This window comes from Musca autumnalis, unplaced genomic scaffold (genome assembly GCF_047663935.1).
Source record: "Musca autumnalis isolate F117 unplaced genomic scaffold, ASM4766393v1 scaffold_2, whole genome shotgun sequence".
Lineage (NCBI taxonomy): Eukaryota > Metazoa > Arthropoda > Insecta > Diptera > Muscidae > Musca > Musca autumnalis.
The window spans coordinates 64,441,500-64,463,931 of NW_027411755.1; the positions used below are offsets into that span (position 1 = coordinate 64,441,500).

General features: G+C 34.2%; 1 protein-coding gene across 1 annotated transcript in view; it reads right to left on the reverse strand.

Annotated features, from left to right (window-relative positions):
• Nucleotides 1–21,235, reverse strand: part of LOC141392256 (odorant receptor 30a-like) — a 117,291-nt gene extending 96,056 nt beyond the window's left edge. The window contains exon 1 of the mRNA XM_073965208.1: nt 21,167–21,235. Coding sequence (XP_073821309.1) covers nt 21,167–21,235 — 69 coding nt within the window. The remainder of the gene's footprint in view (nt 1–21,166) is intronic.
• Nucleotides 21,236–22,432: the final 1,197 nt, after the last annotated feature.

Below are 22,432 nucleotides of genomic sequence, written 5' to 3' on the forward strand. Positions count from 1 at the left end.
TCTTAAAATTGATGGTTTCGCTTTGAGTTTAAACCAGTCTAATACACACATTTAAACAAAACTATGCGTAATGTTTTTACTGTTTTAGGTATTGTACAAATTGGTGCTAAACCGACTACCTGTGATACAAGTGTCAACACAATTTTATTTTTTTCCTGTCAAAATCTATAAGGACAACCTCTTGTTAATTTCAAAATGATCAAAGAACATCAATACCGACTTATTTATTATCAAGCTTTTAAATAATGTTTAGTTTTAAAATTTTCATACAATCAGCCTGTAGAACTGAACGTAAAAGTATGCAACTTTATTTGTTATCAAAACAAAATGTGATTCTTATGACTACAAAACATGCATTACATGTACCAATTGCTTAAAACACTCGCTGCCTGTAACGCCTTATATTTCAGTCAAATTCAAAATTGCATTATAGCAGAGTCTTTATTATGTTAATATACTTTTAAATTATTAAAGAGTCGCAAGTGCTTAAGGACAAATATTAAGTAGTACAAGTGACGCATTACAACTTTCAGAACTTCATCAAACATTATACCATCAAATAAGAAAAAAACGCAAAAGGTCTAAGAAATTATTTAATTTCTTACAAAACTATGGAGGATTTAAGTTTTTCTTCTTATTGCTTTTCTTGCTGAAATATGATTTCTCACAATCTATTTCCTTTGTGTTTTTTATTAAAGTAGGTTTGTATTTTTTTGTAAATAGTTGCTTTATATGCTCCGACGAGTCGAAGTAAGAAGCAATGTCAAAAGCTATTAAGCAAAGTATTTACATTTCTGGCGACTAGAAACATTTAAAACAGTCATTGAGATTTTTGAAAAGGACCAACAAAACCGCATAGTAGAAAATAATAAATTTACCACAGAAAATTTTTTCTTCATAAGTCTATGCTTTATTTTACATTAATTTAACGACTTGTTTAAATTTTTATAATTGTTTCAATTTCTGTCTTGTCATATTTAAATGCTGCTTCCCGTTTTAAGAATTATTAAAATGTAGATAGTCATGGAAAACATTATATCGCTTGACCTATGAGAAAAAAATGAGTGGTTGACTTAATATCATGTCACTGCCGTTGTTCGGGAAAAGGAAATAAAAATTTGGCATACAGTCACACAACTGCTCCTCTTCATGGTTAGGTCCACATTAGACAATTTCACATAGTGTAAAAAAAATTGTGGGTGTGCTTTATGAATATTCTGTACAAGATTGGCTTCTATGATATCTTCATAGTTTTAACCGCCATTGAGATATAGAAGTTCAAATTAGGACAATGGATTGACTTTATCGCCTCCTTATAAAACAATTGCAAGTTCTCAACTTAAACTTATATATCTCAAAAAAGTACAACCTAGGAAAAAATCACGAAAGTCAATCTTGTAGAGAATTTTCACAGCTACAACATATTCTTTAGTCCCATTTTGAAAGGATTTGCAGTTTTCAAACTAAATCCTGAAGACCTATGAAAAAAATCTGAAAGTTTGATCTGAACCTCTACATCTCAAAAATGGTAAAACCTGGGAAAATATCAGTCACCCAATCTTGTACAGAATTTTCATTGCTACAATTTTTTCTTTAGTCCCATTTCGATAGGACTTGCGGTTCCCAAGCAAAATCGTGAAAACCTAAAAAACCTAAAAATGTGAACTTTGATCGCGATTTATTAAAAAATCCATCCAGCGTTTTTTCTATTTTCTTTTAGTTAAGGTGCGCTGTGCATAATATTGTAATATAAGGAGGTGATGCAGTCAATCCATTGTCGTAATTTGTCAAAAGTCAAAGTCAATCTTGTAGTGAATTTTCATTGCTATAACATTTTCTTTAGTCCTATTTCGATAGGACTTACGGTTTCCAAGCAAAATCGTGAAACCTAAAAACCCCTTAACAATTTCAATATGAATCGCGATTTATTAAAAAGGCGCTCCAGCGATTTTTTTGTTTTTTGATTTTTCTTATCTATGAACATTGTAGTTTCAGAATCCGTAAAAACTTCCCAGGTGTAAGCACCATCCGTTTAAATTTGTTTCAAGAGCACCGTGATAAGGATTCTTCCTGGCTTGTCTCAATTTTTTTAAATAATTGGAAGTAATCAGCTATTGAATTATATGCAGGAAAAAACCTGCTGTCAACATATCAGTCAGGGTTTAGGAAAGGGCATAGCACCACCAAATTGATGATCGATTTGACAGACTGGATAAAAACCATATTGTTGCGTTGATTAGCTTGGACTTTAGCCGTGCGTTTGATTCGATATGTCACGAAGTATTACTTAATAAGTTAATCCAATTCTTCAAATTCTATTTACCTTCTTGTAACCTGTTTAAATCCTTTATTTGTGGTTGGTCCCAGTATGTTGAACTTCACGATAAGACATCTTCAATCCGTGAAATATATAGGGGTATAACCCATAGGGTCGATACTAGGGCCTCTATTATTTCCATTAAATGTGAATGACCTATGCGGATGATCTGCAGATTTTCTCGCACGAAATTGGTCGAGGTGGATGATTAATTAAATCGTACTCGTATATGTATATGTTGTACTCGTATATGTAACTTTATTTCCTTTAAACACTGCTATTTAACTCGAATGATAACATTCATTTGTATTTTACTTTGGATGAATTTAAAATTAATAATGTCCATTATTTGACGATTTTAGGGTTTTAATTAGACTCTAGCTTAAAATTTGACCACCATTTAAACATGTTATCATCGATGGTGTCACTATTATTGCGACGAGTGTATTCTTCTGGAACATTCGCCGCGATGTGAGAGAAAAGATTGTCATTACCTTACTTATGCCGCATTTAACCTATGGGCTTGAGGTCATTTCTGGTGCTTCTCTAGGTACTCTAGATAGTTTAAAACATTGCATGAATCGAATCATCAGATATATTTATAATTTAAGGTATTATAAGCACGTTTCCCCTTATGTCTTACAGTTTTAGGATGTACCTTCAATCGCTTCATGGACCTACGCACAGTGGTGGCACTTACATGGGAAGGTGTGACAAAAATGCTTCAAATGCTATATCGAACTGAAATTGTTATCAATGGGTCATAGTGGCCTAAAACACTCTACGTAAAATATTGGGGTCCTCGGTCCAAAATTTCGCGTGTTTCTCATGAAACGAATCATCTTGAATTTAAGTATTTTACTGTTACCAAGACATTGTTCAACCAAATTTGCTGTAATCCGGTCCAGGAGTTATTATTGTATTGTAAGCATCCCCAAAAAAATTTTTTCAGTATTGGTCCATTATTTGGTTTACTCCCAAATGATTTATATATCGATTTATTTGGGCAGATGTCAACCAAATATTCTAAGCGACTATATTCTTATAATAATCTCAGACTTCAGAACATTATCTTATAAAGAAATGTCGTATCGGTCCACTTTTGACCACAGCCTCCATATACGGTTACATCTTCTTTTTGTACTTTATAAGATTTAACCACATTTGTCTGCAGAATTACTTGTAATAATTCATTTTTTTACTCAATGCAGGGAAAAATCTCCACTATTTGGCGTGGTCCAACATTAGGGTGTCCCAAAAATAAAATAAATTATTTGTTAAAGTGATTACCCCCAAATCTTTTTTTCGCGAGTTTTCATTACAGGTCATTACATGACCATAGAAATCGCTAATAGCACAAAAAACGTTATATTGAAACCAAATTTAAGAAAGGATAATACAATTACTTAAAAGTATTCCAAAAAATATTAATTCAGCAACTATAAAAGGGTGTTAAACTTTTGGTCATAACTGCCAAAACCGCAAATTTCCGCAAGAAGTCTATACAGTTTTGAAATCAACAGGCGCTAGGCTACAATTTGGCACTAGTGGCCATTTGTTCGAATTTGTTAAAAGTGACTAAAAGTTTAAGGAAATCCATACATCTATATTAAATAATTTCATTTTTACCAATATTATAACCAAAATATTTGGCAACCCTTGCGATTTAGAGGAATTTTCGTAACTAGAAAAATGAAGCTTAGGCAATTTACTAAATGAGTCACCTTAAGTTAAGGCGTTAAAAATAGTCCTTTGTTTCATAAATTCGCTTAGAATATAAGTATTTTTTCTCATTTTTAAATACATATTTTTCTTCAAAATTAGTCATTTTCATGAGGCGCTTTCTCTTTAAGAACCGCGAAAAATGGAAAAAATAAGTTGAGTTTCAAAAAATTTGGAATGTTTTGAAGCTATTTGCATTTTTAAATCTTAATGCAACGTTCTTTCTAATGCTCGTAATGCAACGTTCTTTCTAAGCAAGAGCTACGCGTCTGTGGAATTCTGTAATACCTTATAATAAACCTAATTTGTCTATGTCCTGCAATCATTTTAAAGCTATGTACATGACCTGTTTTTAAGAATATATTATTTAAAATTATAAATTCCTTGCCAATGGATCATTTGTATTTTTCAGCATCATGTTTGTTGCTGCAGTTCTATCCATATTCATGTAAATATAATATATGTATAATATTTTAGATGTTAAGTTTATTAACGTTGCATATCGCCATATATAATACTTTGTAATCGCTTTGGTCTTAGCCGGTTTTTGATTATGTAATGATAAATAACTGAAAAGAAAAAAATCCGTTTCTGCCTTACTTGTGTATGTAGATAATAATATTTCATCCACACTTAAATCAAGTTCAAACAAATGAAATCATAGTTCGGTTTCGAATTACGACGTGCAAATTGAATTAAATTTACACAAAGGTATAAGATTAATGAAGTTGACATTGACCTAACATTCTATTTCATGTATTCTTATATACTTTATATAAAAATGATTTAAAACACCGTACGTTTTATCACACCGTAACAGTAATGTCTTAAAGGACAATGAACATAACTTCTAGTTGTTATGTCCTTTTGTACTTTATTCGTAATAACAACTTATTTTGTTTACTGCCCTTTCATCATCACCATGGGTGGTAAAAAAAAAGGACATGGAATTTAGACAGACACAAGTTAGAAACTATTACTAAACATGTTAGCGAAGGCTATAGTCGGGACGTGGCCGACTATGTGATATCCTACACCACTACCCCTGTGCATAAACTTTTTACTGGTAAACATTTCTTTAAGGGAGATAGTAAAGTTATAAGCCACCCTGGCTTTTATACCAAATGACTTAAGGCGAACTGAACTAAATAATTAATTATTCATTTTATATTTGACTACTGATTTGGCACTGATTGAAAGTTTGGCTGGTCTTCTTGATTAGGATTTTATATGTCTTTAATATACCAAATAGAAGCATAGGTACTTGTCATTTAAATAAAAACTGCTAAATATCAAAATTGTATAGCTTAGAGCCTTTTGCAATAACGCTCATATTTAGTACTAATTTACAGATTTTGTACTAATTTAAAGCTCAGATGGCCTAGTTTTTTTTTATCAAGCTCATCCCTTGGAATATGTCCAACAGAAGCAGAAATATCCGCCATGGAACAAATTCCACAATTTGGCATTTGTCTTTCTACCTCTCTAGTATTTGACCAATTTGGGTAACACATTTGAGACAAATTTAAAGCTCAGAATGTCTTCACCAATTATCGATTTTTATAGCAATTTTTGGATGTGAAAAAATATGTATGTAATCCATCAAATTGATTGTGCTGAATTCGAATATCACTGTGCAACATTTTTGAGCTCATCGTGTGCAAACAACTTCTGCCGAGCATTTTATGAAAGTAGAAACCAAGTAGACGAAAACCATATTTGGGATTTGTTTTCTTAGATCGGGTTCGGATTTTATAAGCTCGTCTAAACATGATTAAATATTGATTTTTTAAAGCAAATCGGGGTTACGTCTCTAAAACCAATAGGAATCTTATTTTGACCTCTGCAGGAAACTTGTAGACTAGAGAAAGAAGAACATGTTTGGAGGTATAACGAACTAGAAAAACTGCTCTGATTGCTTAAAATTTTATAATATATCTAAAAATTCCATAATTTTATATTTTCCGCAGCGTATTTCCATTACTGTTAAATTTTTCTTAATGTTATCATTGGGAAAAATATTCACTGGAAAGTAACACGTAACTCTGCAGAGTAAAATGCCTCTATCGTGTGGTTTCTAGCATATTTTTCAACGACTATTTGATAAATATATCAACAATGCATTAAAATCCCCAATATGAGAATAAACAGCCTGTGTGAACATTGTTTCAAATATGTTTTGTAGAAAGTATGATATGAAATACCGCTTAAACCACGTGAAATAAGCACTTTAGAGTTTTAGAATGTTCTGAAGAATTGCAAGGCACATTATTTGGACACTTTTACGAAAGGTTACTTGGTTCAACTCCCAACACTTCAGCAGCTACTGACCAGATTTCAAGAAATTATGTAAACTTTTCTATATTTTAACGATTTTGGTGCTCTACATGAAGGTTTTCCTAGTTTGTCTGTTTGAAATATAAGTTCTACTATCTTACGGCTACAATACTGCTGAAGACTGCAAAGAAAAATTCTCATTAGTTTTGGAGATAAAGGCCCGATTATTGGAAAAAAGCCTCGTTTTAGCCCGGTTTAGATGAGGCAATAAAATCCAAACCCGATCTAAGATATGATAAGTTGTTAAAACGAAAAAATGGCGAAGGTTAGTTAGTCCACAATAAATTATGTAGTGTAATGCAAATAAAATAGTTCGTTTGTTACTTTTATGGCTATGCAATTACCATTTCACGTTCAATATGAAATGTATACTTCTCCTTATATACATAAACGTCCTCCACACACCCAGCAGTTAGACCACATCAAAATTTTCATTATCATCAAAGTGTAAGCCCTTTCAAGTTGATGAAGAAATACAAAATTTCAGGGTGAAATTGCGTTTGCATTTCAGTATCATTGTCGAACACCGTTCAGAAACAAACACACAGAATACGCGTATCATGCAATATGTAATATTGTTCCTATTGTAGAATAAATTAGAAATGATAAGACTAACCTTAAGTAATGGGAAATTGGCTATATTGGAATTAGCTACTTGAAACTCTGAAATGGAGTCTGTATAAAAGTATGTTGGAATTAAATGCTTTTACAATGAGAGGGAACATCTGCATCTCTATTCCTACATGTAAACACAATGCATTTTTGTATACATTATGAAAAAAATTATCCTCAATGTACAATGTAGTGTCGACATAAACTAATATGGACAGAGACGTCGGATTGTTATCATAATTACGCATTATTATTGTTAGATTAGACTGAAATACTGATAAAATGTGTTTGTTATTATTTATTTTTTTTATTTTTTTTTTTTTTGTAAAATACACGAAATATGTTCAAAGTCGAGTCAACTTTTTATGCGACATCTGTTAGGATAACAAAATGAAAGCCTCCGTTGTTTTTGTCTTCCTTGAACTACATACATATGTTAGCGACAATGACCCATGTCAGTTTCATATGAAGAAGATCCCCTCACAGTTACAATACCCCAAAACCGATGCTGTTGTAACACAACTCACGTTTTGTATAAATGTTTACATGCGAAATAATTTCAACAGCAAACCATACAAAAGCATATACTGATTAAACATGTGAAGTGTCAAATATGTGAACATTGCGAAGGGAATACAACCAGAATTTGTGGTGTAATGGCTAGGAAACATTAGACTGCTACGGAACAAGAAAGAATTGAATAAATTATATAAATAAGTGTAAGGATATCTTTTAATTAAGATGTGTTTGTTTTCCTTAAAAGATAGTAAGAAATCCCTCCAAAAATATTAGTGAAATCGATGGTGACAAAATATTGCATAGAAATTCGAAAATTTTACACCCTAATATATTAAATCACGTTCAACTTTTCAAGTTTGGAATGTAGTATAACGAAAGTTATTTTGTATCGTGTGTGGTAATTTCTAGATATATTTCAAAACTATTAATTACAGTGCGCAACAAAATTAAACATTTTCTGATATTACAGAAAAAAGTTCATCTTTCTCTCTTCTTTCCAATGATTTCTCCTTGCATTTTTAAACGTGTTATCTATACAAGTGTGCAAATTCCAATCTTATAAAATTTTACCAAAACAACGCAACATCCTGAAACGAAAAGTAATAGGATTTCTAGATAACATTAAACAATTTTATTCTTGTTAAGACTATAACACTTCGAGGTGTTTCCAAATTTCAAGACAACAGTTAACTAAATTTAATGTCGGTAAATCTCTAGAGATTTTTGCCTCTTACAGTTGCTTTATATGTTCTATTTTATTTTTTAAAGAATTCCTCACTCACTCTGCGTTTGAGTGAAGAGGAAAAAAATCTAAAATTGAATAATGGCTAATAATATTACAATGCTATTCAGTCAATTTACCGAACAGGGGCATAGCCGGCTAAATGAATGTTCGAAGAATTTTAATTTGTTGTTTTTATTTACGCTGACAGTTTCAAAAGAAATAAGATATTCGAGTGATGTAGAAAATATCAACTAAAGTAACATAAATCGTATGGGAACTCGAATTCTGTGTATTAAATAACTTTTGTAAAATCTTGCTGTTGTATATTGTAGTGTTTTCAATAGAAGTGATACTACCCTTATGAAAGTCATTGTGATATTAAAAAAAGTAATAAAAGTAACTAGCCATATTCCAATTAATTTTTTAGGTCAATCGCATCGTGGCAACCGATTATTGTCCCACATTTACTTTAAGGCCAAATACAGCCACACATTCAAAATCTCATCGAAACTGGACATCCACAGCGGGTTTGGTGCATTAAATACCCCAAATCGGCAAATATACATATATGGCATCTTTATCCAAATCTGAACCGATTTCGATAAATAAATTCAGTTGCACATTCAAAATTTCATTGAAAGCGTGTTTGGTGCATCAAATACCCGCAATCTTATGAAAATACATATGGAAGCTACATAGAATTGTACAAATTTATTTCTAGACTATATTTCGTCACACTTTCCAAATTTCATTGAAATCGAACAAACACCAAATCTGAACCGATACTTAACAATGTAGAGTCGTTCTTTGGTCAAAAAATGATCTTCCACTTTTTTTAATTCGACAATAAATGCAATCTGATCAATAGTTCAACATTTTTGCTTAAGTACAGTTCTAGAACTGTTTTAGGAAAATTTTGAATTTTTTACGGAAGGTTCTCGTTGTGATCCTATTTACAGCGACAAATTGTATTTTGTGAACTAGTTCATATTTCCAGACAAGGTGGTCCAAAATCTTTAAAAAATCCTACGGTGACCAACTTAAATTGCTGGTGGTGAAGATACTCGAAAATTGTGGCTGACAGTGGTCCAATTTTTACGTCTACTACTAAGAAGGTGTGTATGAGATAATGCCTTAGGTACCTCCGTCACAAAATGTTCAGTTTAACCCTTTGTGACTTAACGTTGCTTGTGGGCAACTTTTCTTGTTTATGGATGCACCTTTCCCACACCATTTGAGATATTTATATATACTAACTGGGTGTTGGTAGGCTAACTTCAGGATAATAATATTGGAAAATATATTTGCTTTGCTATTGTGCTTGTTTATTTTTAAGTAGTCGACTCAAAGTATGAGTCAGCTGTACCCTCAGCCTTTGACCAAAAACAAAAAAGAAGCAAACACAAGTTTAAACAGAGAGATAAAACCAAGTTTGAAAAAAAAATTGTTGAAACATTTGAGAGTTACCCTTCATACTAGCAGTTTAAGTACATGCCGGCAGGGTGTCATGGACTTACTCCGGAAAAAATTGTACCGTTGAAATAGGAAACGCGAAAACAGCCGTCTGCAACAAAAAAAATTAAATAGATCCGAGACGAGTCCTCAAAGTCCAAATTCCCAAATTTTGTGTGGGAGGTACCCGAAGGACTTGACCGACTGGACTGGATGTAATAATACGATGTTTGGACCAATCAGAAACTCCCTGTGAGATTTATCTTCAGGATTTGGCATTGTAGATGGTGCTGTCAGGGTTTCTTGGAGTTTTAGGCCAGTATATCAAGAAGTATGGACTTGCCCCCGAAAAAATTGTATCTTGGTAAAGGTATCTTGGTTGGTAAAGCCGCAAGGTCAAACTGCTAAAAAAAATTTCAAACCCATCCGAGAGAAGCTCCAAACTTCATTTATTCCGAATTTTTGTGTGGTAAGTACACGAAGGTGTAGATTGATATGGTCCATATTCAAGCCCGATTCATATCCGGAAAGGTAGTACGATTCACAAGTTTGGACCAAATCGATTGCGCCCTTCGGTAGTTATCGTTCACACCATTTTACAGAAAAATTTCGAACTTTTGTGGGAGTGGACCAATATGGATCAACTTCGAACTTAAAATAAGCTTGGGCAAGGTATTATGAAGTTCAAAATTTGGTTCGGTTGATCCGTTCGAGAGTTATCGTGCACACAAGCCAGACTGACGGGCGGACAGGGCTAAATCGACTCCAAATTGTCTGAAAGAACTTCGTCCAAACGCTCTTGGGGTTTAAAACTATTATTTCGATATGGCACATTTAGCCTAATGGCTGATGCAAGAAATAAGAGTTACTGAAGATGTTTTGATCCTATTATGAACAAATATTCTGTATCGGACGACATATTAATTTCTGATATTGATACAATTAAATTAGGATTCTGCATACAAATGCACTCTCCGTGTTCACCTATGATTTTATTCCGAACTTTCGAATTCTGGAGATCACCTTAAACATAGAAGTCAGAAAAAAAGCAGATGAAGACGGTTACTTTTATCAAGTATCGGAGTAATCGTATCGCTCTGTTCGAAATAGGTTAATTGTTTAAAACGCAAATTTAAATGAGCTCTAATAAACCAAAATTCACAAACCCACCCCTCTTAGTCTTAGTCCCGATTTACAGTTGCCCAATTGTCAGTTTATGGGACAGATATTCGAGGAAAAAAGAAACACTTTGCCTCTTTCTTCGACAAACTGACATCGAAAGTACAATTGTCTAATATGCATATGCGTCAAAGATCGTCGTAAATAGTTCAAAACAAAGAAACATTTGCAATTAAACTAGACAACGAGATAGCAATAATAGTATAATAGGTTTGAACCAAAGCCATCGACTTCAGTATCTAACAGACTGCGAGACGAAGTTCGCCGGGCCCCCTAGTATATATATATATATATAATAATACTCCAGACTTAAGCAATCATATGATTGAATCTTCAACTATAACATAACAAACAAAAAACAGCGAAGGCACCCGCAATTCCAACAACATACTCACAGGTAACTGTGTTGATGTTATTTCAACTTACAGAAATCGATGATTTCTTAGTTGAATCGTGCTGTCAGCTTGCAAATATTTTGTTCTGGTGTTTTTTTTTTTTTTTTTTTGGGAAAGCCGAAAACCGAGCATCATTCTCATGAACATGAGAATACTCGATGCTTAAAGAGTTCAGGTTTTCAATAGAAAAATCATCATTTCAAAAACTGAAAAGCCAATTGATAATTCCCTTCGCCGGGATGAAATCACGATATTGATAGCGATCAGTAAATTTTGCAAGCTGTCAGTGCGTTTTATAAACATTACTCTCTGTAAAGAAAGTAATGATGAAGTTAAGCCAATGGGGGAATACTCCAGACTTATACCCGTGATTTCTACGCATAGTTATCTATGAGTTTATAGATATCCCCCGTGTAAGCAAAATTTCATAATTTCAATCCATAGGTAACGTTACCGGGTCGAAAACGCCCGTGTTACTTACACCAAGGATTTTGCCGGGTTCATCGTTGCCAATGTGTTAAAAATTGTAAAACACTTATATGTGGCAATGTTTTTACGAAATCATGAATGAAAATCACCAATGTTACCACATGTTTTCAAAATTTACACGCCTCGGTAAATGGCACGTAGAATTTACCAAACGCGTAGCTAAAGATAACTAATAGGTAGCTACTTACCCGGTTACCAAGGCTAGAAATTACGGGCATTAAGCAACAATAATAATATAATTGTTCCACAAACATCCCATATGGGACAAGGGAGACTTCTCTCCTATCAAGAGTGCACCCCGATTCATATTAGCTCATTGATAGGGGACCTACTGTTTATTGTCGAGTCCGAACGGCGTGTCTTAAGACACCACTTGTAGAGAAGTTTTACATGGCTAAAATACTCAGGAAATGTCGCCAACATTACCATACACCAATATGGCAGTGGTAAAATTAATTCACAAATATATTTTCCTATTTCATCATTTATAATACTTTTCATTGCAGAATACCTTGTATAACATCTGCTAAAAGCTTTTCATTATTTGTCACAGACAGCATGTGTGTTTGTCAATCAAAAAGTTTGGCATATCCACCTTCCTTCCAAAAATCTGGTATAACAAAGATTCACATGCAGACAACGAATAAACAATTTTCAATTTACCATTAACAGCTCATTCAACCAGGTCAATATTGAAACATTACTTTAACAAACGTTTCGTAATATCTACAAAAAAATTTTGCGATTTACATTGTCTACCTTATCAGACCATATGGGTCATTGTTTACTATTCAAAAAAGAATGAATGAACGGAAATACGTGTTCTTTGACATACATATATCGTCATCCAAAAATATGCATTTTTAATCCCCTTTAGTCTTACCCCTTGTGATTGTAAGGAAATTTTGTTCGTTCATTTATGTTTGTAGTAATGTGGACATCAGTTGCTCAGCCTCTAGAGGAAGTGGAGACCTCAGCCTTCCTAAACATAAAGAAGAAACAATAACACTTTTACGGCCATTTCAAAAATTCCAAATAAAATGATTTTAGCCGCTATTAACACTTAATGGTTCCCCACATCAATGCAGATGATACATTTTTGAAACATAAAAGTTCTCAGCAGCGAAGTCATAGACTCAGCATGTATGTATTTAATACCGAGCAAATACTCGTATAGCAGCCATGTCAGTAAAGCCAATCACCACTCTCCTATACATTAAGCGCTGAAATAATATATCGAACGTTTTCTTCGAGGAATCTATCTCTCCATTGACAATCTGAAATAAGAAGTAGTTCCCAATTCAGTCGTCCTAGCAAAAACTAAATAAAATATTTAAGCCATTTCGGTCCCATAATGTGGTAAAGTCCATTAAAAATTCTCTGAAGAACGTGAAGACTAAATACTCAATTAATTAATGTAGCTGAAGCCTTTAAAATACCGACAATCGGGTGGTGCCGTTTTTGAACCCAGACCATAACGTAAATCTATATAAAATGCATGTACCAAAGAAAATATTGAGATTTTTGTTCAACTCAGACTCCGACTCTGACTCCAGCAAAATTGTTCGACTACGCTACCCTCACCAGGACATGAGATAACGAACAGCAATAAAAACATAATCAACTTAATCATAAGTAGGCATTATCATCACTATACTACTGTCTGTCAATTTTATCTAACGGCAATTGTAATGAATTACCAATGCAGTTGTTGTAAATTAACACAGAGATGAACTTTGGTTACTAACTTCATTTATGTCATCATTGTCATCGTAACGAGAAAATTGACTTTAACAAAATAACTTAAGTAAAGTAATGACAAGATTCTTCACATTGACCACACATCATGTGGCTTCTATGTAATGGTCTCGTGTTGAATAATAGCTGTAGGGTCATTTCAGTTTTAGATGCAGTAACAATGACTCTTCTTGATAAAGCCACAATCATTCATTGGTTATTCATTGCCCATGCAGAAAGCAGGAGCGTACGCAGGATTTCATTTCGGGGGTGGCCCAACTTGACCAAAAATCATGAAAATTAAAAATGGTGTGTATCGTTACATACAGCTATTTTAAAGGTTTTTTAGTTGATTTTATGTATATGCAGTATTGTCACAAGGTATATACATTCAATAGCGAGAGATCACAATATTTTAGAAACAAGATTGAAATTTGGAATATTAGTCCTTGGATGTATAGAATTGAAAATTAACCGTATCAGACCACGTTCGGTATAGTCCCCATACAAAAGCGTGTAACCAAATTCTCCAACAGAATTGAAGCAATAACTAAAAATATTTCAAATGAATATTACCCATATCCATTTACGTTTTGGTGTATGCCAGACACGGTGCTCTTGAAACAATTTTAAATGGAAGGTGCTTACACCTCGGAAATTTTTGCGGATTCTGAAACTACAATGTTTATAGATGAGAACAATCAAAAAACAAAAAAATCGCCGGAGCGCTTTTTAAATAAATCGCGATTTAAGTTGACATTTTTAGGGGTTGTTTAGGTTTTCGCGATTTTGCTTAGAAACCACATTTCCTATCAAAATGGGACTAAAACAAATGTTGTAGATATGAAAATTCTCTACAAGAGTGACCTTTATGATATTCTCGTCGGTTTTACCGTTTTTGAGATATAGAAGATCAAATTGCGACAATTCAAATTCAATTCAATTCTGTATCGCCCCCTTATAAAACAATGTCATGACTGCAAATTCCCAACTTAAACTTATATATCTAAAAAATGTTACAACTAAGGATAAGTTACTTAAGCCAGTCTTGTAGAGAATTTTCACAGCTTTAAGATTTTCTCAGGTCACATGTCGATACGACTTACCGTATTCAAGCAAATTCGCGAAACCCTAACAAAAAAAACTAAAAATGTAAACTGAGCTTCCTTATCTCAAAAATGGTACAAGCTGGGAACAAATGATAAACGTCAATCCTCTAGAGAATTTTGACAACTACAACATTTTCTTTAGCTCCATTTCGATTGGACTTGCGGTTTTCAAGCAAAATCGTAAAAACCTAAAAACACCTAAAAAATGTGAATTTTGACCGCGATTTATTTAAAAATCCCTACAGCGATTTGTTCTTGTTTTTGGATTTTTCTCATCTATGAACGCTACTGATTCAGAATTCACAAAAACTTTCCCTGTGTAAGCGGTTTTCATCAAAAGTTAGTTAAGGCGCACCCTACATGACATTGTTTTATAAGGGGGCGATACAGTCAGTGCATTGTCCCAAGTTGAACTTCTATATCTCAAAAACGGTAAAAACTACGAAAATACCATAAAGGTCGATCTTGTAGAGAATTTTCATAGCTACAATATTTGTTCTAGTCCCATTTTGATAAGAAATACGGTTTCTAAGCAAAATCGCGAAAACTTAAACAACCCCTAAAAATGTCAACTTAAATCGCGATTTATTTAAAAAGCGCTCCGGCGATTTTTTTTTGTTTTTTGATTGTTCTCATCTATGAACATTGTAGTTTCAGAATCCGCAAAAACTTCCGAGGTGTAAGCACCTTCCATTTAAAATTGTTTCAAGAGCACCGTGCAGAATGTTCACCGACATTAGCTCTTATTTGGCATTTTGGGTTCTAAATCACGCAGATAATAGCTTTCGCTAAAAATATCGTAAATAATATGGATTTTGGAAATCCTTTTGGTGGGAGAACCTCCAAGCAAAAAGTGGTGAAAATAGATCCACGTTCGAATACAGGGATTGCATTCGCGAATATGTCGAATAGAGATATACAGTGTTTGGAGAATAAAACAGTTCGGCCCGAACATAACGCCTTTTCTTCTTTAAAGTACATATCCAGATATCACACACTAACTTCAGTACCATTAATAAAAGTCTTGTATTATTGTAAGAAAATAATTTTTTAATGACATAAAAACACCAACATTTCACCAAATCTTTACTATTTTACCAGAAGCGATAGAGTCCGTAAAAGCCAACTGAAAATTAAGAAGATTACTTTAAAAAAGAAAACATTTTTATCAGGAGCAGGGCGATGCAATCTACGACTCATAGATTCCGAATCCAACTCGCAGTACTGTTTGAGAATCCTGAAAAAATAGGTTAAGTCGAAAAACTCCATCTGATACCTCAATGGTTGTTGTTCCCGCTTATTTCAATCTTAATTGTACGACTAGATGCTTATGGACTCGATGACATTAAAAACTTTCCAAAGACCAATGGATTCGATATAAACACAGGATGTGTGAGCTGAGACTTTTATATCGAATCCAATACGGGCTATAGCCAAATTTTTTTCTATAAATTGTATAGCCAGGAAGTTTCAAATAATATTAATAATATATGGGTATACAATTTCACGATTGTTGGCGTTGCGGATAAATGCTTATGTTGTGCTCAAAAATTTGACTTAATAAAAACGCTCCTATTGATAGTTATGGTGTCGAGCCGTCCATTTAGTTGGTCGCCGTAAGACTTATAGCTTTTGGACCAATCCTGACATAACCATGGACTTACCCACGAAAAATACAATATCGCTGTATCAAGAACGCAAGGAGTGGTCAAAATGTGCAATGACTCCTCGAATAGCCCTTAAACTACACTGATGTTGAACTTTGTGAGGGATGTATCCGAAAATGTTGTCCCAAATAGACTCTCTTGGTACTAGTAGTTAGGAAGTAATTTTAGGATGTTCAAAGTTTCGGTCAAATCGGATAATTGAAATTTTGTGCAGGAGGTACCTGAAGGAGTGTATCGATATAATCCATATTCGCCCTAATCTATGTCTCAAAAAAATCGATTTGGACTTTCGAGAGTTATTGTGCTCAAGATTTTAAGGAAACATTTTGAAGACTTGCGGGGGAAATGTCCAAGAAGTGAACCGATATGACTAAAAGTTTGGATAAAATATTGGGAGACCCAAAATTTGGACCAAATCTGTTGATTTGTTCGAGAGTTATATTATTCCTATATCGATTCCAAATTGTTTGACGCGGGTTTCGTCAAAACACTATTTCGCTGAAGTACATTTTTATCATTAGACTAACGGCTGAGGGTACAATAACTGATGAAGATCTGTGGCGAGATCTGAAACTATAGTCTTCCCTGACTTACTCCTTGGTAAACATCGCCAATTTTTCCCACTAATAAATTAAAGTTGTTTAAATATTAAAACAACGACTATGGGATAAAGCCTGACTATTTTGAAAAACAAAATAGAAGTTGTCATCCCAAATAAAAAACGCCAAACCCTCCTAAATGTGAGACCGGGCACCGTCGAAATGTTTATTGCTGTAGTATGCAATACCAACAAATTAGTTATGTGTTTTTTCGTCGAGAATCGACGAACGCATAGCAGGGGGAAAGATTTGGTTTTGTTTGCAAGTGAAGTTGCTCGAGTTTAGGTAGTGCCAAAGAAATTCTCGATCAGAGTGTTTCTTTGCACACGTATCTTTGAGCGGGCAATTGACACTTGGGTATAAAAAGTTTCTGGTTGAAAAACAAGAAACAAGGGAACTGATGAAGATCTGTGGCGAGATCTGAAACTATAGTCTTCCCTGCCTTACTCCTTGGTAAACATCGCCAATTTTTCCCACTAATAAATTAAAGTTGTTTTAATAAAATATTAAAACAACAACTATGGGATTAAGCCTGACTTTTTTTGTTAGGTTTTCGCGATTTGCTTGTAGTTAACGGTATCCTTAAATACGGTTTGGTATCTATGGACCAGAATCTGAGAAAAAGTAAAAAAATCGAATATTTTCAAAAGTTTTTTGCTATTTTCACCATAAAGGAGCGTTCATAGAGAGTTCGTATGTTCCAGAAAGTTGTTAAATAATATTTTTGCTACATTAATGTGGTTAATTCTTTTCTTGAATTTTCACCGGTTTGGTATCTATTGAGCAGAAACTGATAAATTAGGATAAAAACCGCAAAGGCATTGCTGGTTTGGCCATAAAGAACCATTTCTACAGAGTTCGTATGTTCTTGAAAGTTGTTTATTGAGACCTAAGGTACATTTTTGTAGGTGGTTGTTTGCTTCAATTCTAATCGGTTTGAAATCTGTAGCCTAAAATCCGAGCAAAATTATAGGAGAAATTTGACCTTGAAGATGATGTTGAATAGATTTTATGTGTTCACAATTATTATTCTCTAAGACGAGAGCTACAACTTTGCTTCCACGAGTAAACCCAAATTCTCAGTGATTTAGAAGATATGAGCCCAACAATATGATCCCTTTTGACATCAATGCCTCAGGCCTTTGGTCTTCTATCACGCTGCTGTGTCAGAATATGGTTAATAATTTTCGTGTTGCATAGTGTTAGTCAAAAATTATTTTATTTTTTGTAATATGTATATTCACGCATCCAATGAATGATACTATAAAGAAAGTTTTTGGAAGCTCTTCGCTTAAAATCGGAGAATCCTCTATTTTGTATTTTTTAATTGATAAACACAAATAAGTCGATAGTTAGTTAGTTGTCATAGCGTAAAAATGAAGGATATATATTTGAAATAATTTTTTAGTTTTTTATGTCAAAGGCTCCATAAGTATATCTAGTCACAATTGTAGCCCTGGCACAATGGAAACAAATATCGGCTTACAATGTAAACATCCATATATACCATGATTCGTTTGACTGAATGTCTTTCGAAGTATACGATAGTAAAATATTGAACGTTACAAATATTGAACGTTGCAAATATTGAACGTTACAAAAGGAACATATCGTTTATTTTTATATTTTCCTCGAAAAGAAGGAAAACAATTGTAATCGCGAAATCTGTGTCTATTTTCTATTTGAAAATGTTTTTTTATTATCAAATCGTTTTCATGTGCGACTAAAACAAAACATTTTCTTGAGAAAGAAATATTCACTTTGCATTTTTATTAGATTTTATTGGTGTTATGTGATCGGCAGCATAGAAATTGAGTAGTTAAAATACCGGCAAACACATATATAGACCAACCTCCGTTTTCTCCTTCTTAACTCTTGTGCTCCTCAAGAAAATCACACAAACTTAGTAGCAGTAGCAAAATACATAGTTGTTAGGGTGGTTTTCTTGTGGTCTCTTATTGCAAAAGTTTCTCTTTTATGTAATTTTTTCTGCCATATAACCCCATTCAATGAAAAACAATTTGCTACCCTTCAATTTTTACATTTCATTTACATAGTCGACAAAGAATTAAAACTAAACAAATGGGAAACCCTTAAGATTGGAAATACAAAGCGCCCCATATACTATCAAATTTTGATGTCAACATTTGTAGTAGTATATGTAAATTTTTCAAAATATGAGAATGTGTGTGTGAATTTTATGGATTGAGGAAAATCAAAATAGTTTTGATTTTCAAAATGAAACCCAGTCAATCCGATGCATATGGTTTATTTTCAAATTGTCAAAAACCAATTCTGAAAAAAAGAACATTGTGTTTGTGAAGAAATAAAAAAATTAAGTTCATTAACTTTTTGGAGGAAAATTTGAAGATTTCGCTTATCAAGCACATACGTACGTAAGGGGTTCATCGGCTTGGCAATCAAATTTGATAGTGTATGCCATGCTTAACATGAACCCATAAACAGAATAAAATAAACGATGTCATACAGAATATTTTAATAAAATTCTTGCAATACATCCTTAAATAAAGATGTTGATGGTTGTTGCAGAAGGTCTATTCTTCTAAATAAACCAAACCACTTTTGACAAATTGTTATAAATCGTCGCGAATATTTCGTCATTTTGAAATGTAAAAATTTTTAGAGTTAGGAAAAAAACGTCTTCGGTACACAATCTTAAGTAATCATTACAAATTCAAACATGACTACAATTAAAAAAATAACGATTTAGGAATATATTTGAAGTATTCCCATGTGTCAGTTATATGTGTGAATATCAAGAGTGTTTGCATGGAAGTAGGAACATCTTAAATTCTTTGTAACCAAATGCGATATTTTAGTTGTAAATCTATAAAGAAATAATAACAAAATTGTGTGGTTGCAATAATAGACACAGGATAAACGCCTCAGCATGTCTTTTCGAAGAGCATTCTTTGCTTCCCACTCATAACCCGTTGTCCTTGTGTGAAAGATTTTGGTTTTAGTTCACAAATTCTATCTTTATTTCCTTTATAGTACAATTCATTCATGTAAAACTTCAACAACTGCTACAGCTGGTATCGCCCGAAAACACGCTCTATCGTCCCGGATCCTCCTCTAGAATGTCGAGTTTAGCCACCGCTTCGCTGGAACAATACAGTCACCTTAGCAACACGGCCGGACCTTTCGGCCCCCTTTGAACAGAATAGTTGTGAGACCTTTCGGCCCTCAGTTACACTAAGTCCTAGAGCAAATTCGAGACCTTTCGGCCCTCGAGTGCACTAAATAGGCTTTAAATCGCAAGACCGGTCGGCCCTCTGAAAAGTGGAGTACTCACGAGAACCTTCGGCCCTCGGATGCACTAGATGCGTTCTGCAACTAAATCGATACCTTTCGGCCCTCGGGTAAACTAAAACCTTATGCAGAAGACCGGTCGGCCCTTTTGTTACAGATACCTAAATCTAGACCCTTCGGCCCTCAGCTACCCTAGAATAAACCCGAATTACGAGACCTGTCGGCCCTCGAACCCACTGATTGAATTCAGCCACTAACTAACTTCAACAACTAAATTGAGACCTTCCGGCCCTCGGATGCATTAGATACCTTCTGAAACTAAATAGATACCTTTCGGCCCTCGGATGCGCTAACTTCAGCAACTTAGTTGAGAAATTCAGGCCCTCGGATGCACTATATACGTTCTGCAACTAAATCGATACCTTTCGACCCTCGGGTAAGCTATACCCTACGCAAGATACCGGTCGGTCCTCCTGTTATCTAGCCTTAAATCCTCAAATACTCTGGAATAACCCCTAATTCACGAGACCTATCGGCCCTTGGTCCTCGAACGCACTAGCTAAAGCCCTAACTAAATCGAGACCTTTCGGCACTCGGATGCACTTAAAACGCCTTTACCCTCGAGATCAATCCGCCCTCTACTAAGCACGGAAATCTCTAAAACTGTGAGACCAGTCGGCCCTCACGTTATTGGAAGTAGGAGAGACCTATTGGCCCTCTGTGAAACACAAAAATCTCTAAAACTGTGAGACCAGTCGGCCCTCACGTTATTGGAAGTAGGAGAGACCTATCGGCCCTCCGTTAAACACGAAAATCTCTAAAACTGTGAGACCAGTCGGCCCTCACGTTATTGGAAGTAGGAGAGACCGATCGGCCCTCTGTGAAACACAAAAAATCTCTGAAACTGTGAGACCAGTCGGCCCTCACGTTATTGGCACTGTCGGAGACCGTTCGGCCCTCCGTTAAACACGAAAATCTGTAAACCTGTGAGACCAGTCGGCCCTCAAAACCAAAACTCCAATTGATTCCGCTCACTGTGTTCTTTTTCCCCGACACCAATAACACACGCACGCGTTCTACTTTTTCCGATCCGTTCTTGATCATCTTTCACCACCGACTGACCCTGTTGTTCTGTTCGCGCATCCCTTTACATGTCTGTCTTCTCTGTCACGGCGAATTGGCCACTGCTCCCCAGCGACCACTCTCTCACTACGTAAATGTGAACTCCACAGCTTTATTAGTAACCAAACAAAAGAAATTTCCAAATTCAGAGGCAAAACGAACTAAATCAAAAAAACAAAACAACAAAAAAAAAATACAAAGTAAGCAAATAGTCTTCTCCGCACTTCATCGCTCACTTCTCGTGTATGTATCCGTGTGGGGGGTAAACGAATCCTACGACTTCCCCCCTCACACTCCCTCCATTCATTAAGTGATAAACATTGTTTGTGTTTTTTACATTTTTGTAGTTGTGTCAGTTCCGTTCCGAACTGACAGGCATATTTATACTTTGTTTATTACTTCTCCTCGTAGTTCAAATACACAATGAAAACAGAAAAAATCGATAATAAGTTTAATAGAGCTTTTTCTTTCATTCCATTATTTACCAATCTAGCAAAAAAATCTTCGTGGTTTCAATTTACAATTGTTTTTTGTTTTAGTTGTGGTTATTGATTATTATCGCCTTCACAGACAGATACAAATATTCCAAACGAAAGCGTACAGGCCCATATTAACAATAAAAAAATACTGAAAGGTAACAAAGATATATTTAACTAAATAAGATACACCGCAATGTAACCATGCGAACTTACACTAGTGTCATCGCAATATAAGTACATTCATATTTTGATAAAAAAAATTTATAAAGTAATTAAATGTGTTTCAATACTTCAATGCAACTGATGCAGAATCTCGTTAGAGAAAACGTTACTCCACATTTAAAGTATTTATTCCACCTACATATCACGTCTTTAACGGTAAATATCATAAGTTCCCATTTGCTATTCAATGAATTTTAAAATCTGAAACAAACTAATTTTGAGACTTTAGTAATATAAATTACACATTAAAAATTAATGCTGAGAATGCTATCCTTTCATTTTAATGATCACTTTCACAATTAAGATAGCTTGATGGATATAAATCTGTCCGAAAATTTCAAACAATACCAAATGACATTTTTTACTAATGGGGATAAGAGTGCGTAAATACACTTAAATATCATTGAACAAATAATGGTGAATTTGGTATGAAAACAATTAAACAGTAATCATACGTCACCATGATCCCATGACATCA